Consider the following 18287-nt stretch of genomic DNA (forward strand, 5'->3'; position numbering starts at 1 on the left):
GATCTTTACAACTGCACTTTTTTGCACAACAAGTTCCTGAAGTTGCCATTTCACAGCACTCAATCCGTCATGACTTCCAGTTGTCAACTGGCGAGCTTTCCACCACAAGTCCATTTCTTGCTAGCACCCGATACCCAATATTTGAGCTTTTACATCACCACCTATGAAAAAAACACTCAATATCATGTTCCCTCACTGCTTAGATGTGAAGGCTGGCTCCCAGCAAGCTACACACACGTAGGCAATGAACATATGCCCAAAGCCAAGCTGGCCCAATACTGTCCGTGGTGGTCGGTCCCATTCCCACAAGCTTTGATTCCATGGCATGTTGAATATGGGTTAACAATAAACATAAACTTCCTTCTTGCTCAGGCTGACAGCTCTGAAAACAGGTGCCAGGCTAACCGTAGCATCTCAGTTCTTTTTGAACCAGCAGCACCTGCATAATGAGATTTCCCCCGGAGGGCATTAAAGCTCTCCTTTCTAGAAAATTCGGTAAACAGGTTTGGGAAGCGTTGGCACACACAGGAACACACACAAAAAGAACGTACGAGAAACACAGTAATGGTTTTGCAATTTTGAGTTTAATTACTTCAGCATGTGGGTTTTTCTTGCTCTTCAGCCTTCCCCTTTCCTTTGCAATCTTTCTTAGGAAACTTGCATAAACAAACACTTTTCCTAGACCAGTACATACACCAGACACAGATGCACAAGTTTTTATTTGCAGTTTTCTCAAGCCTTGGTTTCTTAACTTCGGAAGAGAGAAAGTGTATTAAAAAACTATTACGCGATCAGATCAAATATCTGATGGTGAGATGCGCTGAGATCAGAGGACTCCATGATGGAAGAACATGACAGCAATCCATAACAGGAACTACACTTCGGTCTAACCTGTTCAGGAAGTCAGAGTTACAGAAGATCCGCCACTCAAAGAACCTCGCTGTCCGCGCTGTGCCGTCAAAACAGCACAGGAGAAAAGTCTGTGTTTTTACTGTTTCGCTCTTGGCAAAATTGAGGCCTTTGGGAAGAAATGAAAAAAAAAAAAAAAAGCAGAACCCAAGACAGATACACAATTCACTCATTTCCCTCTCTCCCTTTAGCTCACAAAAACTTGCGACTATTCAACTCTTTGTCTCAAGAAACAAGCAAAAGACAGACTAGAAAAGGCTAGAATAAGACATACTTGACAAAAGGCAATTCAAAGGATCCAAATATAAAGGGCCACGAGGTTAAGGACAGTTACAGAAGCATGGGAATAAAATGACACAGTGAGAGCATTGCACATACACACACACAGTAGCAAGACCCTCCTCTCCAACTCAAAAGATTGGCCAAGGAAGCACAAATCCAATTAAGCAAGGCCAGCATAGATAACGTGCATTACCTAGGAGGCTTCAGAATGTCAGATTTACTTGGATTCTTTAATATAAAAAAAAAAAAAAATCTCAAAACTTATCAGTTCAGAAGCTTTGGAGAGAACAAAGCCTGTAGGTAGCCTGAATTCCTAAAACTGACAAAAATTTACAAGAAATTGCGCTGGTAGGAAATATCATGTGATACTATACAATGGGTTTTCTGCCTGCCTCCAGGCCTCTTCTAACCCCAACAGTTTTGTATCACTACAGCAAATTTCAGGCTTGTGTGGGCTACTGGTAGACTGTTAGAAGAGTTGGTATCAGCAAAGCAGAACTTGCTGTTCCACTGACACCAGGGGCTGACGTCTACGTTACAGCTGCTCAAAGAAGTTAGGAAAACAGCGTAGAAAGGAATTTTGGGGAAAGGTTTTTTGATAAGGCAGGCACCATTTTTTGTAGTTCGCTCTCAAAGGATTCAAATGCATCTAGTTAATTTAGCTTTAAGATTCCACAAGCAGAAAATGCAGGAAGAAGTCAATATAGGGTACATACAGGGTCAGGCAGGTGCTGCAAGCAGAAGAGAAAAGTAGGAGAAGAGAAAAAGTAGTAGCTGCTCCAAGCAGAAAAGAAATCTTAATGTAATGTCCAACGTCAATGCAAGTTACCCCGTGACTCCTTTCTTTTCCCCCCCCCACTCTTATTTTAAGGGCAGCCGCTGAACTTTGCTAGACGTGAATCAGTTCTACTCAAAATTTCTGAGGACACATAACTTGTGAGCTAGGTGCAAGTTACCCTAGAAGAACTGCCATGCAATGTGCATGAGAACTCAGCGTTACGCAAGGTGGCAAGCACTTCCTACCACAACACCTACAATCCGTGGCAATGGATGCGTGTTAGCATGTTAAGAAGTAATATTCCACAGTTAAAATGTAATTTTCCATAGGAAAAATGTTCCCTGTACCTAGGAGCAAATCTAGGAGTATGAAAGTGATCTAAGCAGACGCAAACAATTGTAGCCACAAACTATTAAAAAAGAAATCTCAAATTAAAACCAAATTTAAAAAAAAAATTAAAAAAAAAAAATCTTACTTCCAAACAACTGACAAGCCACCTATTGAAACAGGCTCTCAGAAAGTGTAAAACCCATGTTTAAAATATTACACGCTACATTACTACCCAGCTAATAATAATAATAAAAAAAACCACAACAAAAAACCCCAGCCAAACTTTACAAACAGGATACAAACAGATTTCCTTTTGCAATAAGGATACTGGATAAAAAGTTACGGAATACGCTGTGGTATGTTTTCAGGGAGGTTATTCTTCCCCTCCGCCCAGTGCCTTCACTCCCACCAGCTCTTGTTTTGAGCTTGTTTTCAGTTTTTCCAGATGCGCTCTTTGCTTCTAGAAAGAGAACTTTCTTTTTTCTATACAGAATACGACACCCGGGAAGCAGGTGAGGAGAGAGGTCAAACTTCTCACCGATCCATTTCTTCGTTATCTATTTCACACCACTAAGCCAGTTACAGATGTCACGTGAGTTCAAGACGTTTCTATCTCAGAGGCCTCTTCTATGAAGTTAGCAACAGGGCTGAGGAGCAAGAGTGGAAACAGTTTATACTCTCCATTCCCATCTTCCGAGAGGAGAGGTGGATCACCCATTCCCAGAGCATCCAGCGGCTCAGCCTGGCTTGCTGGAGCTGCTAGTGGCAAGACACTTTCACCATCCGACGGAGGATGAAGAGCAGGTTTCTCCTCCAGGGGGGGCAGCAGAAGGTCTTTTGGATCCTCTATCTTCCCTGCAGCTTCGCTCGAAGGTAGTTCTTCAAATAATGAAAGCAGAGGGTTGGCCCTGTACTGTATCAGCTGCATATCTGAGGGAAAACAAACAGTTTAAACTCCAGGCTCCCGTGTCACATAAGCGAAGGCTCTTATTCAAGAAAAGGACAACTGGAAAGGCTGCTTCAAAACTTGGTTCACTAAAGAAAACCATACAGCTGAGCTCTGACAGACTACATCCACAGCTGCAAGAGGGGAGCTCAGGCTCCTGTGTCTGTTAAGATCAGTGTCTGAAGCACACTTCAAGCCCCCAACACACACGGCATACAATAGCAACACTGAAGTAGTAAAAATGAGTAGCACTGCATTTTGGGGGGTTGTGGCCCATATAGGAGATACTTCCACAAGGACATTTGCAGTTCTGCTCCCCATTGTGGCACTCTGTCATGTATAGGAAAAGGAAACGGTTAACACCAAACATGGGGCACAGGATGGATGGGGCCTCCCAAGGTTGAGGCACAGCTTCATCGAGATCAGTGAAACATCCCAGTCTTCACAAAAATTTTAAGCCCCAACCAAAGGAGGAGATAAAGCATAGTACAGGCTACAAAAATTCCACTTCAACACACAGTTTTGGAAGAGTCTGGAACTGCCACAGCTCTCAGCGTTCCTTCCTGCCCACCTTTGCTTCCTGCAGTTTCTCTCTCACTCGCTCCCAGATCTTCGGTGCTCTCTGCCAAGTTTGCAATCTGAAGCAAAACGGACAGAGAGTAAGACAGAAAGCTTAACAACAACAAAATCCAAGTCTTCACTGGCTGGTTAACAAAATTAAAGGCGAAAGGAAGAGGGAAGAGCAATGAACCAGTTGACCAAGGAGCCCATTGTTGCACATGAGGGTCAGCAAACAGGAGCTCTCAAAAGAAGGTACGGTGAAATACAGACAAACGAAAGCCAAACAAGCTTCTGACTAGCAAAGATTTATTTTACCAAACCAGAAGCTTTATTTCAGTCTGTCTTGTTGGAATAACACTGTGAAACTTGATTTCATCAATACAATTATATTTTGCAAGCACTGCTTGAAAACAGCTGCATTTTACCTCAGTTGTGGTCTAAGCTCTTATGACTGGGAAGTCCTAGTTTAAATATTATTTCAGGACTACAAAATAAATGAAATTTGAAAAGTTTTTACGTTTTTGTTTGTTTGGTTTTTTTTAAACATGAGTCAATTTTAGGAACTGGACCAAGAAAAGTAAATTTGCACTGGGCTTTTGCATGTCATATGAGGAAATTCCATACACCCATGTTCAGAATAAGTGCAGTATATTGCATTATATTTTTCATTTAATACTTTTCTTTCCATCTTCAGACAGGCTGAAGACAGTCTCATCTGAACTATAACCCCAGACCTAGTTATTACTTGGCTAAAAGACATCATGGGAATCCCTGAGGCTAGGAAGAACAAGCCAAGAAACTGTTCTCACGGACTTAGACCAAAAAAAGACAAGATTTCTACCTTCCCCATTCTAAACAGAAGATACAGAATAAATACGAAAAAAGATTTCCTCAATGCAGACACCTGATTCAACAAACACCAGTTTGTTTCCCTCTTCCGTATATTCTCAGGTATATTCAGAAAGCAAAGAACATGTTATTCAAAGCAAAGTGACCGTTTAAATCAGCCCACTGTATCACTGCAGCTAGGAACATGGCTTGAAATTATCTTAGGAACCCTCTTAAATTCACATATGCCAACAGTGATAGCTGAAAACATTAAATCAGCAGGACTAGATAAAAGGGCAGTTTCGTTCTGTGCTATCGGTCCAGTCCCTCCCCTCAAACTGCATCAGTCAAAATTCAGTGCTCAACATCGTACTAATTGTCCCCAACATAGAAGCAAATCTTACTCTTACATTTTCCATGCCAGGGGAAGTTTCCATCAAGTTCATATCCAGGGCTGGCAGCTCAGGATTAAGTGTCTGAAAATAAAAACAGGCAACGTGTAAGGTCCTTAAAACAAATCTTCAGAGAGCTCCTGAAAAGCAGGCAGGGTCCAGCGCACCGCTCCGTCCACTCAAGCTCAGGGAAGGTGGCTCCTCCACAGGCCTACAGCAATAAGCTTTCGACCTGTGGCAGTAAACTGAGGCCAGAGGGGAAGAAAAGGACACGCTATTTCCCAACAATTCCAGGATAACCAGGATAAAGGCTTGAGAAGGAGAAGAGTCCAATTTTTTTCCCCTTAAGTTATGTGTAACAGAAATACTAAATGAACTGAAAAAGGCTCTCAATGTTACCTCGTATATTGTTAGACTCTATCCACAACTATTTGCTTTTCAAGATTTTTCCCTCTCTCTTGCCTGTTACAACATGGAATAAACCAGTAAAATTTCATCCTGCAACCTACTCAGCATTTTTCAGAAATCAGAAAGTGAAAAGACAACTCACATCGCTGAAAGCTTCAGAACCAAAGTTATACTGCTTCCCAGATAACATTGCTTGAAGTTCTTCAAGGCTGGCATCAATGCAATTAAGAAAATCCTGAATTTCTTCCCTAAAAAAAGACAAAAGGATACAGCGCTGTAAGAAACAGCTGGCAGTTAGGGCCTTCGTTTGCACCACAGGGCAGGAAAAACCCTTAGTAAAATGATGTGCTGACCCCTCGGGAATTACGGCTGTGGGGCAAGGTGAGAGCCAGACTAGGCTGCTCACAATCCAGAACAGTTTATTGCCAAACGAACGAAACCACACTCCTGTATCGCTTTTCACGGTCCAACTCTTTGAAGGACAGGTACACGGAAGACTATCTGAACAGCACGGATAATCATAGCTATCATATCAAAAAGCAGTTCCTCCTTCCATACCTACTTCCTCCTTCATTTTAATATCTTTTGAATGTTCTCAGATCCCAGCCTATACACCAATACTTGTTTAAACTAAGGGGTGATGGCGTTCACCTGGGGACAATAAATGATAGGCAAAGGGCTGGAAATAATCTGGATCTGAAGGAACACTACCTATTCGGAAACATCAGACTGTTGCCAATTTGTATGCATTTCCAAGGACCGTGGGCAGGATACGAGGGGCAGTGAATGAAGTGGAGAGGAAGCTGCACACACGGTGCCAGTACTGAACTTCTCCATGTGCTGCAAGCTACCTCCTACGCTGGAATACTCGGCTACAAGCAGAGAGTTCCAAGGCATTGCCTCACAGTTTGCAGCGTCGATGAGGCAAGATATTCCAGGGCCTTCAGATTACACGGAGGGCTGTGACACATCATCTCAGTACTTCCTACCCGAAGGTAACCACAGCAGAAGAGCCGTCAGCAGAAAGAACCAGTTTGTTCCTTGATCTGGCTCAGCCTGCAGCCACACGAATGACGGCACCGCCAAAGCTGAGGGGCCAGCGCAGAGCTGGGAACTGCTAAAGCAGCCGCGCCGCCGAGCGTGAAACCACAGCCCGCGCGACTGCGACCCTCTGGTGAGGCTCATCTGACAACGAACCTTTGCAAAAATGAGGGGCCAAGAAAGGAAGCAACAGCAAAACAACATCAGACTACCCTCGATACAAATCCATATCCAGTTCGAAGAAACAAACCAGCGCGTGGTGCCCTCCTGAAATCACTACCCCTGATCTTTGGGAGCACTTGGAAGTGCCAGCAGTTGGCAACACAAGGGCTGATGTGACAGACTGACCTCACCAATCCTCACACTGCCGCATCAGACGTCAGGCACACTTATTATCAGAGATGTCACAAGATGAACTTGCCCTGCTTTTACTGTATGATGTTAACACTTGTCTTTGTCAAGACCTACTATCAAAGGGGCAGAAATTTCAGTTCATCAATGACATTTTAAAAGCTAATTCACTATGTTCTGCTAAACACATCCTATGCGAAGATCCCACAAGATGACGACAGCATAACAGCTTCCAGAAACGAGTTAATACCTGTCCAGTAAAGGATCATTTTGGTTTCCAGAGTTGTTCTCGTTCAAGATGGAGTCAATCACTGACACAGGGTCCTCTGGAGCATTAGGCTGCGCGGTATGGAGTTCCACAGCAGCATTTTCCATTTCACTGGATTTACTGACATCATTTATATGAACTGGTGGGATAGGTTCTGCACAACTTAACTCACTTGGCTGTGATACTTGGCAAATAGGTAAGCCAGGATCCAGAGCTGCCTGCGTCTCTCTAGAATAGGACCCAAAGAGAAACAACACACAGGAGAATTCATTAACTGTATCACTACTCATTTCCAGTTTAGTATCCCAAATCTTAATAGCTTACAAAGTCAAGCCAGTCAAGGGTTCAAACAACCAACCGGTCTGTAGAAAAAGAAGAAAACTACCTTCCTAGAGGCAGAAGAAGAATCTTTTATTACAGCTCACACAGATAGCATGTATTAGAGCAAAACACCCTATTTTGTCCGGCCAAAAGCAGCAAAATAGTATATGGAAATTAGGGAGGAGGGAAACGCCTAACGTTGTGTCTCTGGAAATAAAAGTTTCCAAATTGGTCCGTGTTTCACTCTGGATGTTAACAAGTAAATGGGTTTTCACAAGAATCTGATGCCACACGACAGAATGCCTTCCCTTCAGTTACACCTAGCATAATATTAGCTAGAGTAGTACTGAAACTGGAGATAAAACTATACATCTTGGTTGGTTTGTTACTAAACACATTTTGGATTGTTTATTAGTAACCTACACATGCATTCAGGTCCCTGTTCAGTTGAGAAGTTAAGTACGTGCTTATTTGTTGAAGAGACAGAAACGCCTCAGCAAATTAACCTTCAAGTGCTGATCAGCTTGGTAGGCTTCAGGCACTCCTGAAGAGACAAGAGCTCTTAAAAAGCTTTGCTGACCACGACCAATGCTTCAGGCTGTAAAAAAGACAGCCCGCAAACAGGCCTGTCATGCACAAATAAGTAAAAATTCCAGAGAGGCTGTTTCCCACAATTCTTATGGATCACTTACACTAACATAACTACCTAGTGAACAACCTAAGCATAAATACTTCCACATCCTTTGAACATACCTGCCTCTGCCACTTGTGTGTGCTACAGCAAGGAGACCATCGGTGGCATTTTCCAGGGTATCAGTGATATCTCGAATGATGAGACCTGTACCATTTCCATCCTCATCATCTGCGTTATGTTCAGAAAAAGCCATCTGCAGGATACAGCAAACACAAGGAGTAAACCAAGAGGTTGGACTTTTTTTGATGTTGAAGTTCCATTCTTCTTGCAGCTTCTCTTCCCTGTTCAGATTTCATCTATGGCTAGCTGCACTGATTTGCATGATTTTACAGATGGAGAAATGCTTTAAAGCTGCCCGTTTCAAAATGGAGTGCATTTGATTGGAACATCAGGGTATTAATAGCTATAGGGAAGACTTCGAGATCACCGTGTATCATCCTGTTCAACCCATTGTCTCTTTGCCTGGGAAGACTTACTGCTTGGCCACTCTCCACAGGGATGCGAACATACTGACGGCTGTATTTGGAAGGTGAAGCACCTGCAGCATCCGTTAGAGACCTGAGACAGAACCACAGTAAGAAGCTGTAGCAATGCCAAATACGTGCAGAAATGGTAAGAACAATCATTCTTCCACTTCTAAGAGAACTGGCTTTTGGAAATGTTTCTTAGCAAGTGCACTGCAGACAGGCTGCATTCTAAACATGCTTTTTGTTTTCAATAAGTGAGTCACTTTTGCACATTTTGAAAGAGTTACCATTTCTGATAAATGTGCCCTTCGAAATTTAAAATGTACAGTATATCCTCTTCCCACCCATTTTTTTTTAGTGGTAAAGTTCAAGTTTGAATATACAAGTGATAAAAATATTCTTCATACACTTCAAGTATCTTGCTTCTAGAAGCTGATTTATCCCTATAATTCACATCTGACACTGATTTGTGACCTATCCGGTAATTACCTTTTCCTTTTGACCCCAACAATATAATTTCCTCGCATCAAACTTAGTATAAATTGAAGAATCTAAAAAGGAAAAACAAAAAACCAAAACCAGGTGGTCAGTATAGCAATCCTAACAATAAATTACTAGTTCAGATAGGTAAGTTAGAAATCCATTTGTGCTCGTGTCTTAAAAAACCAAAATGATAGTTACAAATGGCATTGAAAAGTGATCCCACTTGGACAGGTTTGGGTTTTGTTGGGTGTTTTTTTGTTTGTTTGTTTGTTTATTTAAATGTAATATAACACCACAAGTCACTAGAGGATTCCAGACTAGAAACAGCTGAGGGACAAACAAGAGAAAATTTATTCCAGTGCAGAAGCTTCTGTAGTTTCTGGGTTCCAAGTTGACTTTTGGAGTGGTCTAAGTATGTCTTGGTCCAAGATCTTTCACAAACTCCATTCCATGTGCCTGCAATCTCTTGTTTTAGGCTCCTGTTACCATGCACTGCCTCCAGCCCCACGCTTACCCCAGGTACGTTTGATTTACTGATTTCTCTCCAAATAAGATTCACTGAGATTTCAAACTCATCGAAATTCTTTTCACTACGACTTTTCCTTAGTATTTTGCTCGCAGTTCTTTGCTGCGCTACTTCTGGGACACTCAGGAACTGTGAACATTTTCTTTATGCTGTATTAATATAGCCTGTTCAGCTCTGTGTCATTTGTCATTCTACATAAGCAAAGAATGCCATCAAGTATCACAGAGGCAGGAGTAAGGATGGTAGCACTGAAGATGCTGCAATGGTACCTTAGACAGCAGCTTCTGTTGTTGACTGTGCTTCTGCCTTAGAACTGCCACTTCTTTCCACAGGGCCTTATTTTCTCTGCAATGCAGAATAAATCAGAAGACAGAGGATGAACAGAGTTTACTTTATATGCTTTAGTTTTACAGCTTTCAAACTTTCACAGTACCTTGCAGGACCAGTGGCAACACTCCTTGCGTGGACAACTACCATTCGGTTAATTCAATCCACTAGTAAGAACTCTGGGTTAAATTAACTCCATTTGCTATCAGGCAGGACCAAACACTCACTAATAAGGACATTCTCACCCTCCGCTGCTCCATCAATAATCTTGTTATGAAGTATTCCTTCAAAGCCTCAAAGCCTTAGAATAAGGACTTGGTGTTTAGAAACACACTGAGCGTAACACAGACCACCTCAAAACAGTTCCAAAGTTTGTGTTTGAGATTTTTTTTGTTTGGTTTTTTTTTTTTTCATTTTTTTTAAAGGAACAGAGGGAGTGGAGTGAAGGTATCTCCTGAACTTCGGTTGATATCTACTTGCATACCAATGATCTGAATTAATTACCAGTGCCTATACAAAAAGGATCTGAGAGAAGAGAAATGAGGATGTGCAAAGTCCGCTTCCAATTAGAAAGAAAACCAAAGACTAATTCTCACTCACTGCATCTAACCCTGTTTTGTGTTCAAAAAAGGAAATACTTTGATCGTCCTAAAAAACTACTAAGGTAATGGAAACCAACATGAAATCCCAAGACAGTCAACAAACTCCCAGTCTTAATCTCTGGTCTGGACTGAATTATAAAAACAAACAAGATTCAGAATGTCATGTGGGGTGGAATGGGGATTCTTAGGAAAAGAGTATAGCTTCACCTGTTTCCAGTTCAAATGAAACCCACATTTAGAGTCAAGCTCCATTAGATATAAGTAACGTTCAATGTTTAAGTGCCTCTGAAACAGACGGAGTCTACCTCCTCATGTTAGCCAGCCTGACATCCATGTTGTTCTGCTGCTCTCTCATTTCCTGGACTTCAGAGAGTACTTTGTGCAAATCCTCTGTGCAGACCTTGAGATCCTCAGTTCTTACTGCAGATACCTAAAACAGGACCAGATTACACATGCTTTACTATGAACAGTGCCTTGCATACTCCTTTCTACAGGAACAGTGTAGCTAGTCTGTAGAAGAACAGGTGCAAGCTCCATTAAAAGATTAGGTAACACTATAATTCTTATGTATCACAAAACACTGCAATAGCTATAGATGACAGTCCTTAGGACAGTCTACACTGTCCTAAGTATGAAAAAAACCCCAAGATGTCAATGGAAGCACAACATCACCACTTTGTACATGTAGACAGTAGATTCACCACTCCAATTCATGACAAAAACCTACCACTGACTGAAAATGGCCTTCCCTAGAGGGTTCTTTGACAGGTCTGGTGACAGCTTGCCCTCTAGTGTCACAGCAAGACACCAGCCAAAACCAAACCAGAATTGATAACGGAGTAAGAATGAGATGATCATATTTCTTTTAGGTGTGCGTAAATCTGCCAGCACAGGAGTAACAAATTTCCATTAAGTTACAGGGAAGGGGTGGAGGGGGGAAAAAAAAAGAAGAGAGAAGAGGAGAGAGGAGAAAAAAGGAGGTATCTAATTAGATGCATCCTATCCGATTTGAAAATTTGTCCCACACCACCTAAATTGCAGATTCCTACCCTGGTGTTTCCCCTATTACCTTTCTGCTCAGTGACATTCCGAAATTATGGAATGTCTCCAGAAAGGCAGAGTCCAAACTGTTCTTCTGCCCACAGCAGAATCCATGAATGCCACCTCTTCAAATGATGACGGAGGAGTCATCAGAAAGCAAAAAGCTCCCTTTCTCCTCCCCGCACTTCCATATTCAAAATTTCCCCAATTCCCTCAGCAGCTCTCTCTATGGTGGTGGCACTGATGACTAACATACAATTCAGAATTTTGGAAAAAGACAGGCCTGGTGCATCACACGTCTGAATGACATGTCCAGGTTTTGTGGGCATAATTTTAAAAACCATTTAGCCAAATACTGACCATCATTGAACCAAACGGAGCTGCACCAGAGAGCCACCAGATGTCCCTTCCCACCCACAGCACACTATGTATTTGCTTATTATTCTACTAAATTCCAAGGGGGAAGGTGAAAGCATCCGGGATTGGCCCGCTGAAGTGCTAGATAGCTTCCACGCATGTTGGCTCACAGATCCCCTTTTTCCCCGCCAAGGAGAATGGAATGGTCAGAAATGGACCTACGGTGTTATAAAATAACGTCCCATCACTTCATGATGAAACAGAACATTATTGTTACGCAATCACTCCACAGAAAGAACTAACGACTTTCTTAACATAAACCAGTGTTACAAAGGATGGACTGAATGGCATGACAGCTCTCTCTGTCTACATTTTTAGCTGCTTCACTATTTGTTGCAGATAAAAGCTTATGCTAAAGTACATGAGCTGTATCCCAAATGGAATTCACGGCCATCTGATTTCTCTCTGTGGGGAAGACGCCCAAAAGATGCAGACAGCAAGCGGGGATTTCCAATGCAAGTCAGTCTACCTCCAAAAAAAAGGGCCAAACAAAAACATTCTGCCGAAGTGCAAGGAATTGCTCTCTTCAGAGTCTCTAACTAGATAATCGGGACGTCAAGACTGATGCACGTCAGCAGCACCACACTAAAAGGGAGTAAATAAAGGAAATCCTGCATTCAAACTCGCATTCCTGTTAGAGGCTTGAAATCTAGTTTACAGCAAGTACTGAATGACTCCATTCCAGACAGTAAAAGAGCAAGAAAAAGTAATGGATGTTTTGCAAAAAAATCACTAACATTTCCTGTGCAACAAAGAACGTTTCCCCAAACTATTTGATAGTTTCATATGAACATCCTTGGCACTAACTAGAGCTTTTGTCTTTCCAGCTAGACTACTCCACCCAGCGCAACACTCCTGGGATCCATGATGCCATACATAACACCGGCAGATGAGCACCCCAACATACCAGCAAGCGAGGTGTGCAAGCCAAGACAAGTTAGCGATTACGGCGTCTGGGAAGAGCACAGGCTTGAGTCAGAGAAGCAACTGCACAACTATTATTTCATGAATTGTGATCCTGAGCAGAGACAGCTCAGTGAAAAATCAATCAAAACACAATTGTGACTCTCAAGCCGACCCTGTGCTTTTATTAACTTGGGCAACGTCACTGCCACATTATGACATTCTAAAGAAAAGATTCTGCGGTTCAAATGTCAACGTGATGTATCATGATACTCTCTTTTGCTGGCAGTCAGGATATTATGGGCTGTAATGTGCCAATAGAGGATAAATATCCGTGCAGAAACAGGTCAGACAAGGCCTGAACATACAAAAGCAAACTGGAAAGCACTAATGAAGATGTAGCTTAGGGGCAACACCGTTCTGGAGGAATGAGGTAATTTATGCACACTTGCCCAAATTAACTGATTACTGATGCCCTTGTTAATTTTCAGTGAGCACCAAATGGGTACGTATTTACTTTTACTTCTTTCACTTCGTGACTCTTTCCAACTCTGCTACGCTGGCAGGACTGAAGACCGCGCTAAGCTCTAACGGGATATATAAACTCTCTGTGGAAAAAGGGCTGTAGTTTGACAGCTCTGAAGAACATGGTCCTACTCCAGTACATTGCTAAACAGCAGCAGGGTGTGTTTTGTCTAAGAGCTGGCACCAGGAGGCCAAGCCAAGCGTTAGCCTGGCATTCAGGAGGGAGTTACAAAGGCTTGCATCATGATGCATAACCTTGGTTCCCATGGAATTTGTTGGCTGTAAAGTGTTTGAAACCCCCAGACACGCTCTTGACAAGCTACTTTTCATAACAAAGTGAAGTAAATACACGCTTAGACTGTACCTTGCGCTTGATGTTTTCCAGTAAATGTGCCTTCCCTTGCTTGAAGAAAGGGTGCTGGAACTCAATGATTGAGCTTTTGTCTGCTGTAATCATACCATTTTCCAGAGCAATCACCTTCCTGAAACCATCTGTGGAGAGGTATTAACAAAGTCATTTCTTTCAGTGCAAAGCTGGCTGTTACAACACATAGCTAAAGAAAACCCCAAGGCTACTGAAATACCTACAGTACTGCAGTCACGGGGAGCAGAAACTATGAAAAATAGCCAAAGTAGCTTTTCTTTGGTGCTCAATGATTTGAGTGCTTCGATCCTCGTAGCTAAAGAAAACATCCACAATACCATCAAATGGCCTTGCAGGCTGAACAAACAGCACGCATGGCAGAGGCCAGATAGTGTCCGTAAGCAGGACAGTGATGTCCAAATAATCACAGAAGTTGTGTTAGAAATGAGATTTATTAGGACATCTTGAATAAAACCTTGTCCCGGTGGAAGCAGTGGAGCGGTGCACCTTCCCTTTCATTCCTATAATCCCAGACAACTACATATCAAAACAAATGCTGTCATGTACCACCAGGGTCTACAGAATAAAGTAAGGAAGAGAAATTAGTTCTCAGCCTATGCAAACACATGCACACAGAGTACTTTCTCCATACCAGGCTGCCTGCCTGAAGAGAGACATTGCCAGCTCTATCTCCGTCACTGCTTCAAGTACCACAGGGTAGATAGAAAATACAGTTGACAGACCAAATCATATCTCCCCTCGTTCAAGTTTTTCACATAGTTAATGTATTCTAGTTTCACTGTGCCCCAACAGCGCTACCATTAGAAAACTTTACTCAAAGCTAGGATAGGTCCAGCAAGAAAAGGCCATCGCGCTGCATGTCTTCATAGGAATATCTGCATTTTAGCGTTTACCCTTGCTACGAGGCAACTGTCAATAGTTTGTTCGCATTATCCTTTGACACTCAAGTGATGGAGTCTCAACATTCAACACAAATGGCAACATCCACCCTGTGTCAAGAGGCTAAATGTGTGCTTTCTCTCTCATGCCTGACAAAATCTAAATAGGCATCGGCTAGAGAGACCAGGGAAACCTACTGGGCAAGGACAGAGAGCTCCTCTCCCTTACTCCAAATGGAAATTTTAAATAAGGCGGCCATCTTCTACGCAGTTTGTACCTTCACCCAGCCCATAAGCTATCTGCTGCAAACCAACTATTTTTGCTGTGCGTTGCAGGCCCCCCCATCGTACCGTACCTCTGAACAACCACCTCACTCCAGCTTCTTTGCCTGTACAAGCTGTACGTGTGTTATACAGTGGATGCTACATGATGCCCACAAGTCAAGCACGGAAAACACGATGAGAAACTTAGTCCAACTCGATCCATCAGTGTGACTAATCTTGTTTCAACACAGCAATGCACGCAACAGCATGATCTAGGCGTTTTTTTTCATAAACTAGATGCATAGGTGTAGATACAGCCTTTGTTCCTCCAGCTAGGCATAAGTTTGCTGTTACCATTACCATACTACTGGAGCCCAGTGAACTCTACCCAAGCTTTAGGCACCAGCACATGAAACAACATTTTTACAGTCTTGCTCAAAAGGACTCAGAGCTGAAACACAAGGAACAAAGACTATGCCAAGCTCTACTGTTATTCTTTTCTTTTGCAAACTAAACTCAAGACCAGACTTCAGGTTTTCAGGGATGAAAGACCTGCCAAGTCAATTGATTTGCTTAAAGAAATTCAAATTGATGCCAAGTAGCAATGAACTTGGCAGAAACAATATGTAATAACAGATGATGCTTACACATGTTAAGCTGTCGTATGAAGCTGGAAATATTGTTGTGTTTGAAGTACTTGGGGAGTAGCTCCTTGGCAAACCTCTGCTCATCCAGAATGCAGAAGTTCTCACCATTCTAGGAAATAAGTAAAAGTAACAGTTAGAGAACAAGCACAATTTTTCTAAGGTGTTGCTCATAAGTCAAGACTGTAAATCAACAGACACAGTTCCTACAACAGGGAAGGGCAAAACACTGAGCAGAGGGAATTGTCTGTGTGAGCACTTCTGAATTCTTGGAACTGCACTAAAAAGTTTGAATCCAAAAATACAGTTACATGAAACATTTCTACTGAACGGGAGATATTTTTTTTTTTTTCAAGCCTTGAAGTTTTGACCTTAATCCAAAGAAAAACAGTGCTAAAATCCCACATATTTGCTGCTCTTCATCCACAAGAAACATAAATATTGCCCAAGCACAATAGAATTCATGCCACTAGAGGGCTTTTATCTCCTTGATCAGAGTTTGTCCAGCTCCTGACGAGATTCTTCCATTGTATGTACTATGTCACCACTAAAAATAGCCAAGTAACATTGCAGAGTAACTAAAAGTTCAGACAACGCAACCCCGCAGCAACAAACGGTAACTGTGACACCCGCAGTTTCAGATTTATCATATTCTCAAGTTCAAACTTCCCAAAACCTGTCAGCTCTTTGTATCGTTTTTATGCTGTTCACAACGAGAACAAAAATAGTATGTTTCTTTTCATCTTTGCCTCTGTAAAGGCCAAACCTCTGAAAAAACGTCGGGTAACTCCTACGGATTTAAAAACGACGCGGGACAAAAATCAACTTGTGTCAGATGTCAGACCAGTTTGTGGATATTTGTCACGTCCTACGCCTGAAGACACACCGGACCAACCAGGCCCGCCTTCTTAATTTCAGGAAGAAAAAAACCCACAAATATTCAAAGTTAATTACTTCTTAAAGTGCCTTTCCTACCGAGCGTCACCACTTTGAGCTCATTACACGGAGTTCCGAGATTTTAACGCTCCGCTGCGCGATGCCGGGTCGCTTTGAGCCGTCACGCGTGGTCCCCGCGCAGGCAGCAGCATCCCCCGCCCCGGGGGCGCCGGATACCGGGTACTCGCCCTCCCCGCCAGGCCCCCCCGCCCCTTTCTCACCTCCCGCCCCCCGCACCGGGGGCACCGGGTACCCGCCAGGCCCCGCCGCCCCCGCCCCACCTCCCGCCCCCCACAGCGGGGCCGCCGCCGCCCCCTCCCTGCCCACAGAGCCCCGCAGCCCCGATCGGGCCTTCCCCGCGGGCCGCCCCGGCCCCGCCGCCACCGCCCCCCGCCGGCCGCCCTCACCCTGCTCCAGCAGATGACGTCGTCGCTCTGCGGATCCTCCACCAGCGCCCAGAGCTTGGCCAAGAAGCCGGGCACCGGGGCGGCGCCGGGGGCGGCGGGCAGCGCCGGCCCTTCCCGCATCCTCGGGCCGGGCCGCGCTCCCGTGCAACGGGCCGGGGCAAGAGGGCGGGCGGGGCGGGGGACGGCAACCGTGACGCTGCGCGGGGGCGTTGCCTCCGGCTTGGAAAGCCCCGCTCATTGGTGCGTGCCGCCTTGGCCCCGCCCCCTTGCCCCGCCCAGCGGCGGCGAGCGTGACTCTTGTTGTGCTCCCGGGGGAGCGCGGCGCGCGGCCCCGTGACATCACCGGGCCGCTTTAAAGGGGCCGCCTCCGCCCCACCGCACCTACTGCCTCCCCGGGGGCCGGCCCCGGCCCCGCCCGACGGTTAGGCGCCGGTGCCCACGTGCCGCAGCTCCCGCCCCGCGTTCCCGGGGTTCGCCGTACCGGGTGGGGGGGCCACAACCCACCCGCCTCCCGGCCGGGGCAGCGAGCCCGGTGCCGGCAGGTGCGGCGGTCTGGTGGGGCCCCGCCGCCCGGGCTCCGCGGGGCCGGGCCTGCGGCGGGAGGCGAGGCAGCGCCCCTCCTTACAGCCCAGACTTTGTCCCCTCGTCACTCTGCAGGCTCCCGCCGCCGGAGGTGTCTCCCCGCTGACGGTCCGGCCCTTCCAGCAGCCCCGCGTCCAGCCCTGCTCCGCAAGTAAGGGGAGAAATGGCTTCCTTCCTTCCTTTAACACTTACTTTATTTTCCCCCTTCTTTCTCGGGCAGTGGTTTCCCTGCAGTCAGGTGTCGGGAAAGAGCCCTGTCTGCCTTGTAAAACTGGGAGTTGGTTAATTACCAAATAGACCGAAATCTTAATTTTCTGTTCATTCACAATTCCTGTACTATTGAAGTATCAGAAAAAAGAGAAGTCCTGGGAGTAAAGATTCTGATATAAAGTAGCAAGGTTTGGGGATGAATGTAATATAAAGTTTGTGTTTTTTCTTTTTCTTTAATCAAGGCATGTATTTCAAAGAAAAAAATAACTTTTTTGAAAAGAACTTATGGTTGTCCGTTTCCTTCACCTTGCACTAGTATGGTAACTAAGTGGTGAGATTAATTACATGAGACCAGACTCAGTCCGGCCTGCCGAAGCTTCATTAAGTGCTGCTGCTTTGTTATTTCTGAAAATTGCCACAGAGGTATGTGCAATGTCACGTTCAAACTCCAGCCTGAGGTCCTCAGCCCCAGTAAGGCTGTCCCAAAGACTTTGTCCTTGAGGTTTTTTTCAGTGCCAGAGCACATTCACGAGGCATTGAGATTGCCGTGACTTCTGGTCGAATCTGGTGTCTCCGGTAAG

The 18287-nt window shown here is 44.4% G+C and overlaps 2 protein-coding genes across 5 annotated transcripts in view; one reads left to right on the forward strand and one right to left on the reverse strand.

Moving 5' to 3' along the window:
* Positions 1–565: 565 nt before the first annotated feature.
* On the reverse strand, positions 566–17080 carry LOC128914851 (heat shock factor protein 3). Its single transcript, XM_054214497.1, has 13 exons — positions 16915–17080; positions 15575–15683; positions 13765–13892; positions 10820–10944; positions 9855–9930; positions 9066–9127; positions 8586–8667; positions 8169–8302; positions 7077–7322; positions 5577–5682; positions 5045–5110; positions 3817–3883; positions 566–3229 (listed from the first exon to the last, which is right to left on the reverse strand). The coding sequence occupies exons 1-13, from the start codon at positions 17032–17034 to the stop codon at positions 2898–2900; spliced, it is 1653 nt and encodes a 550-aa protein (XP_054070472.1). The 5' UTR covers positions 17035–17080; the 3' UTR covers positions 566–2897.
* Positions 17081–17256: 176 nt separating this feature from the next.
* Positions 17257–18287, forward strand: part of HEPH (hephaestin) — a 31749-nt gene continuing 30718 nt past the window's right edge. For 2 of the 4 annotated variants that reach the window (XM_054214188.1, XM_054214192.1), the window contains exon 1: positions 17257–17647. The gene's annotated coding sequence lies outside the window, so the exon portion shown is untranslated. Of the gene's footprint in view, positions 17648–17948; positions 18283–18287 lie in introns of all 4 variants that reach the window. The other 2 variants (XM_054214190.1, XM_054214189.1) reach the window with 2 other exon arrangements.

This window comes from Rissa tridactyla, chromosome 9 (genome assembly GCF_028500815.1).
Source record: "Rissa tridactyla isolate bRisTri1 chromosome 9, bRisTri1.patW.cur.20221130, whole genome shotgun sequence".
Classification (NCBI taxonomy): Eukaryota; Metazoa; Chordata; class Aves; order Charadriiformes; family Laridae; genus Rissa; species Rissa tridactyla.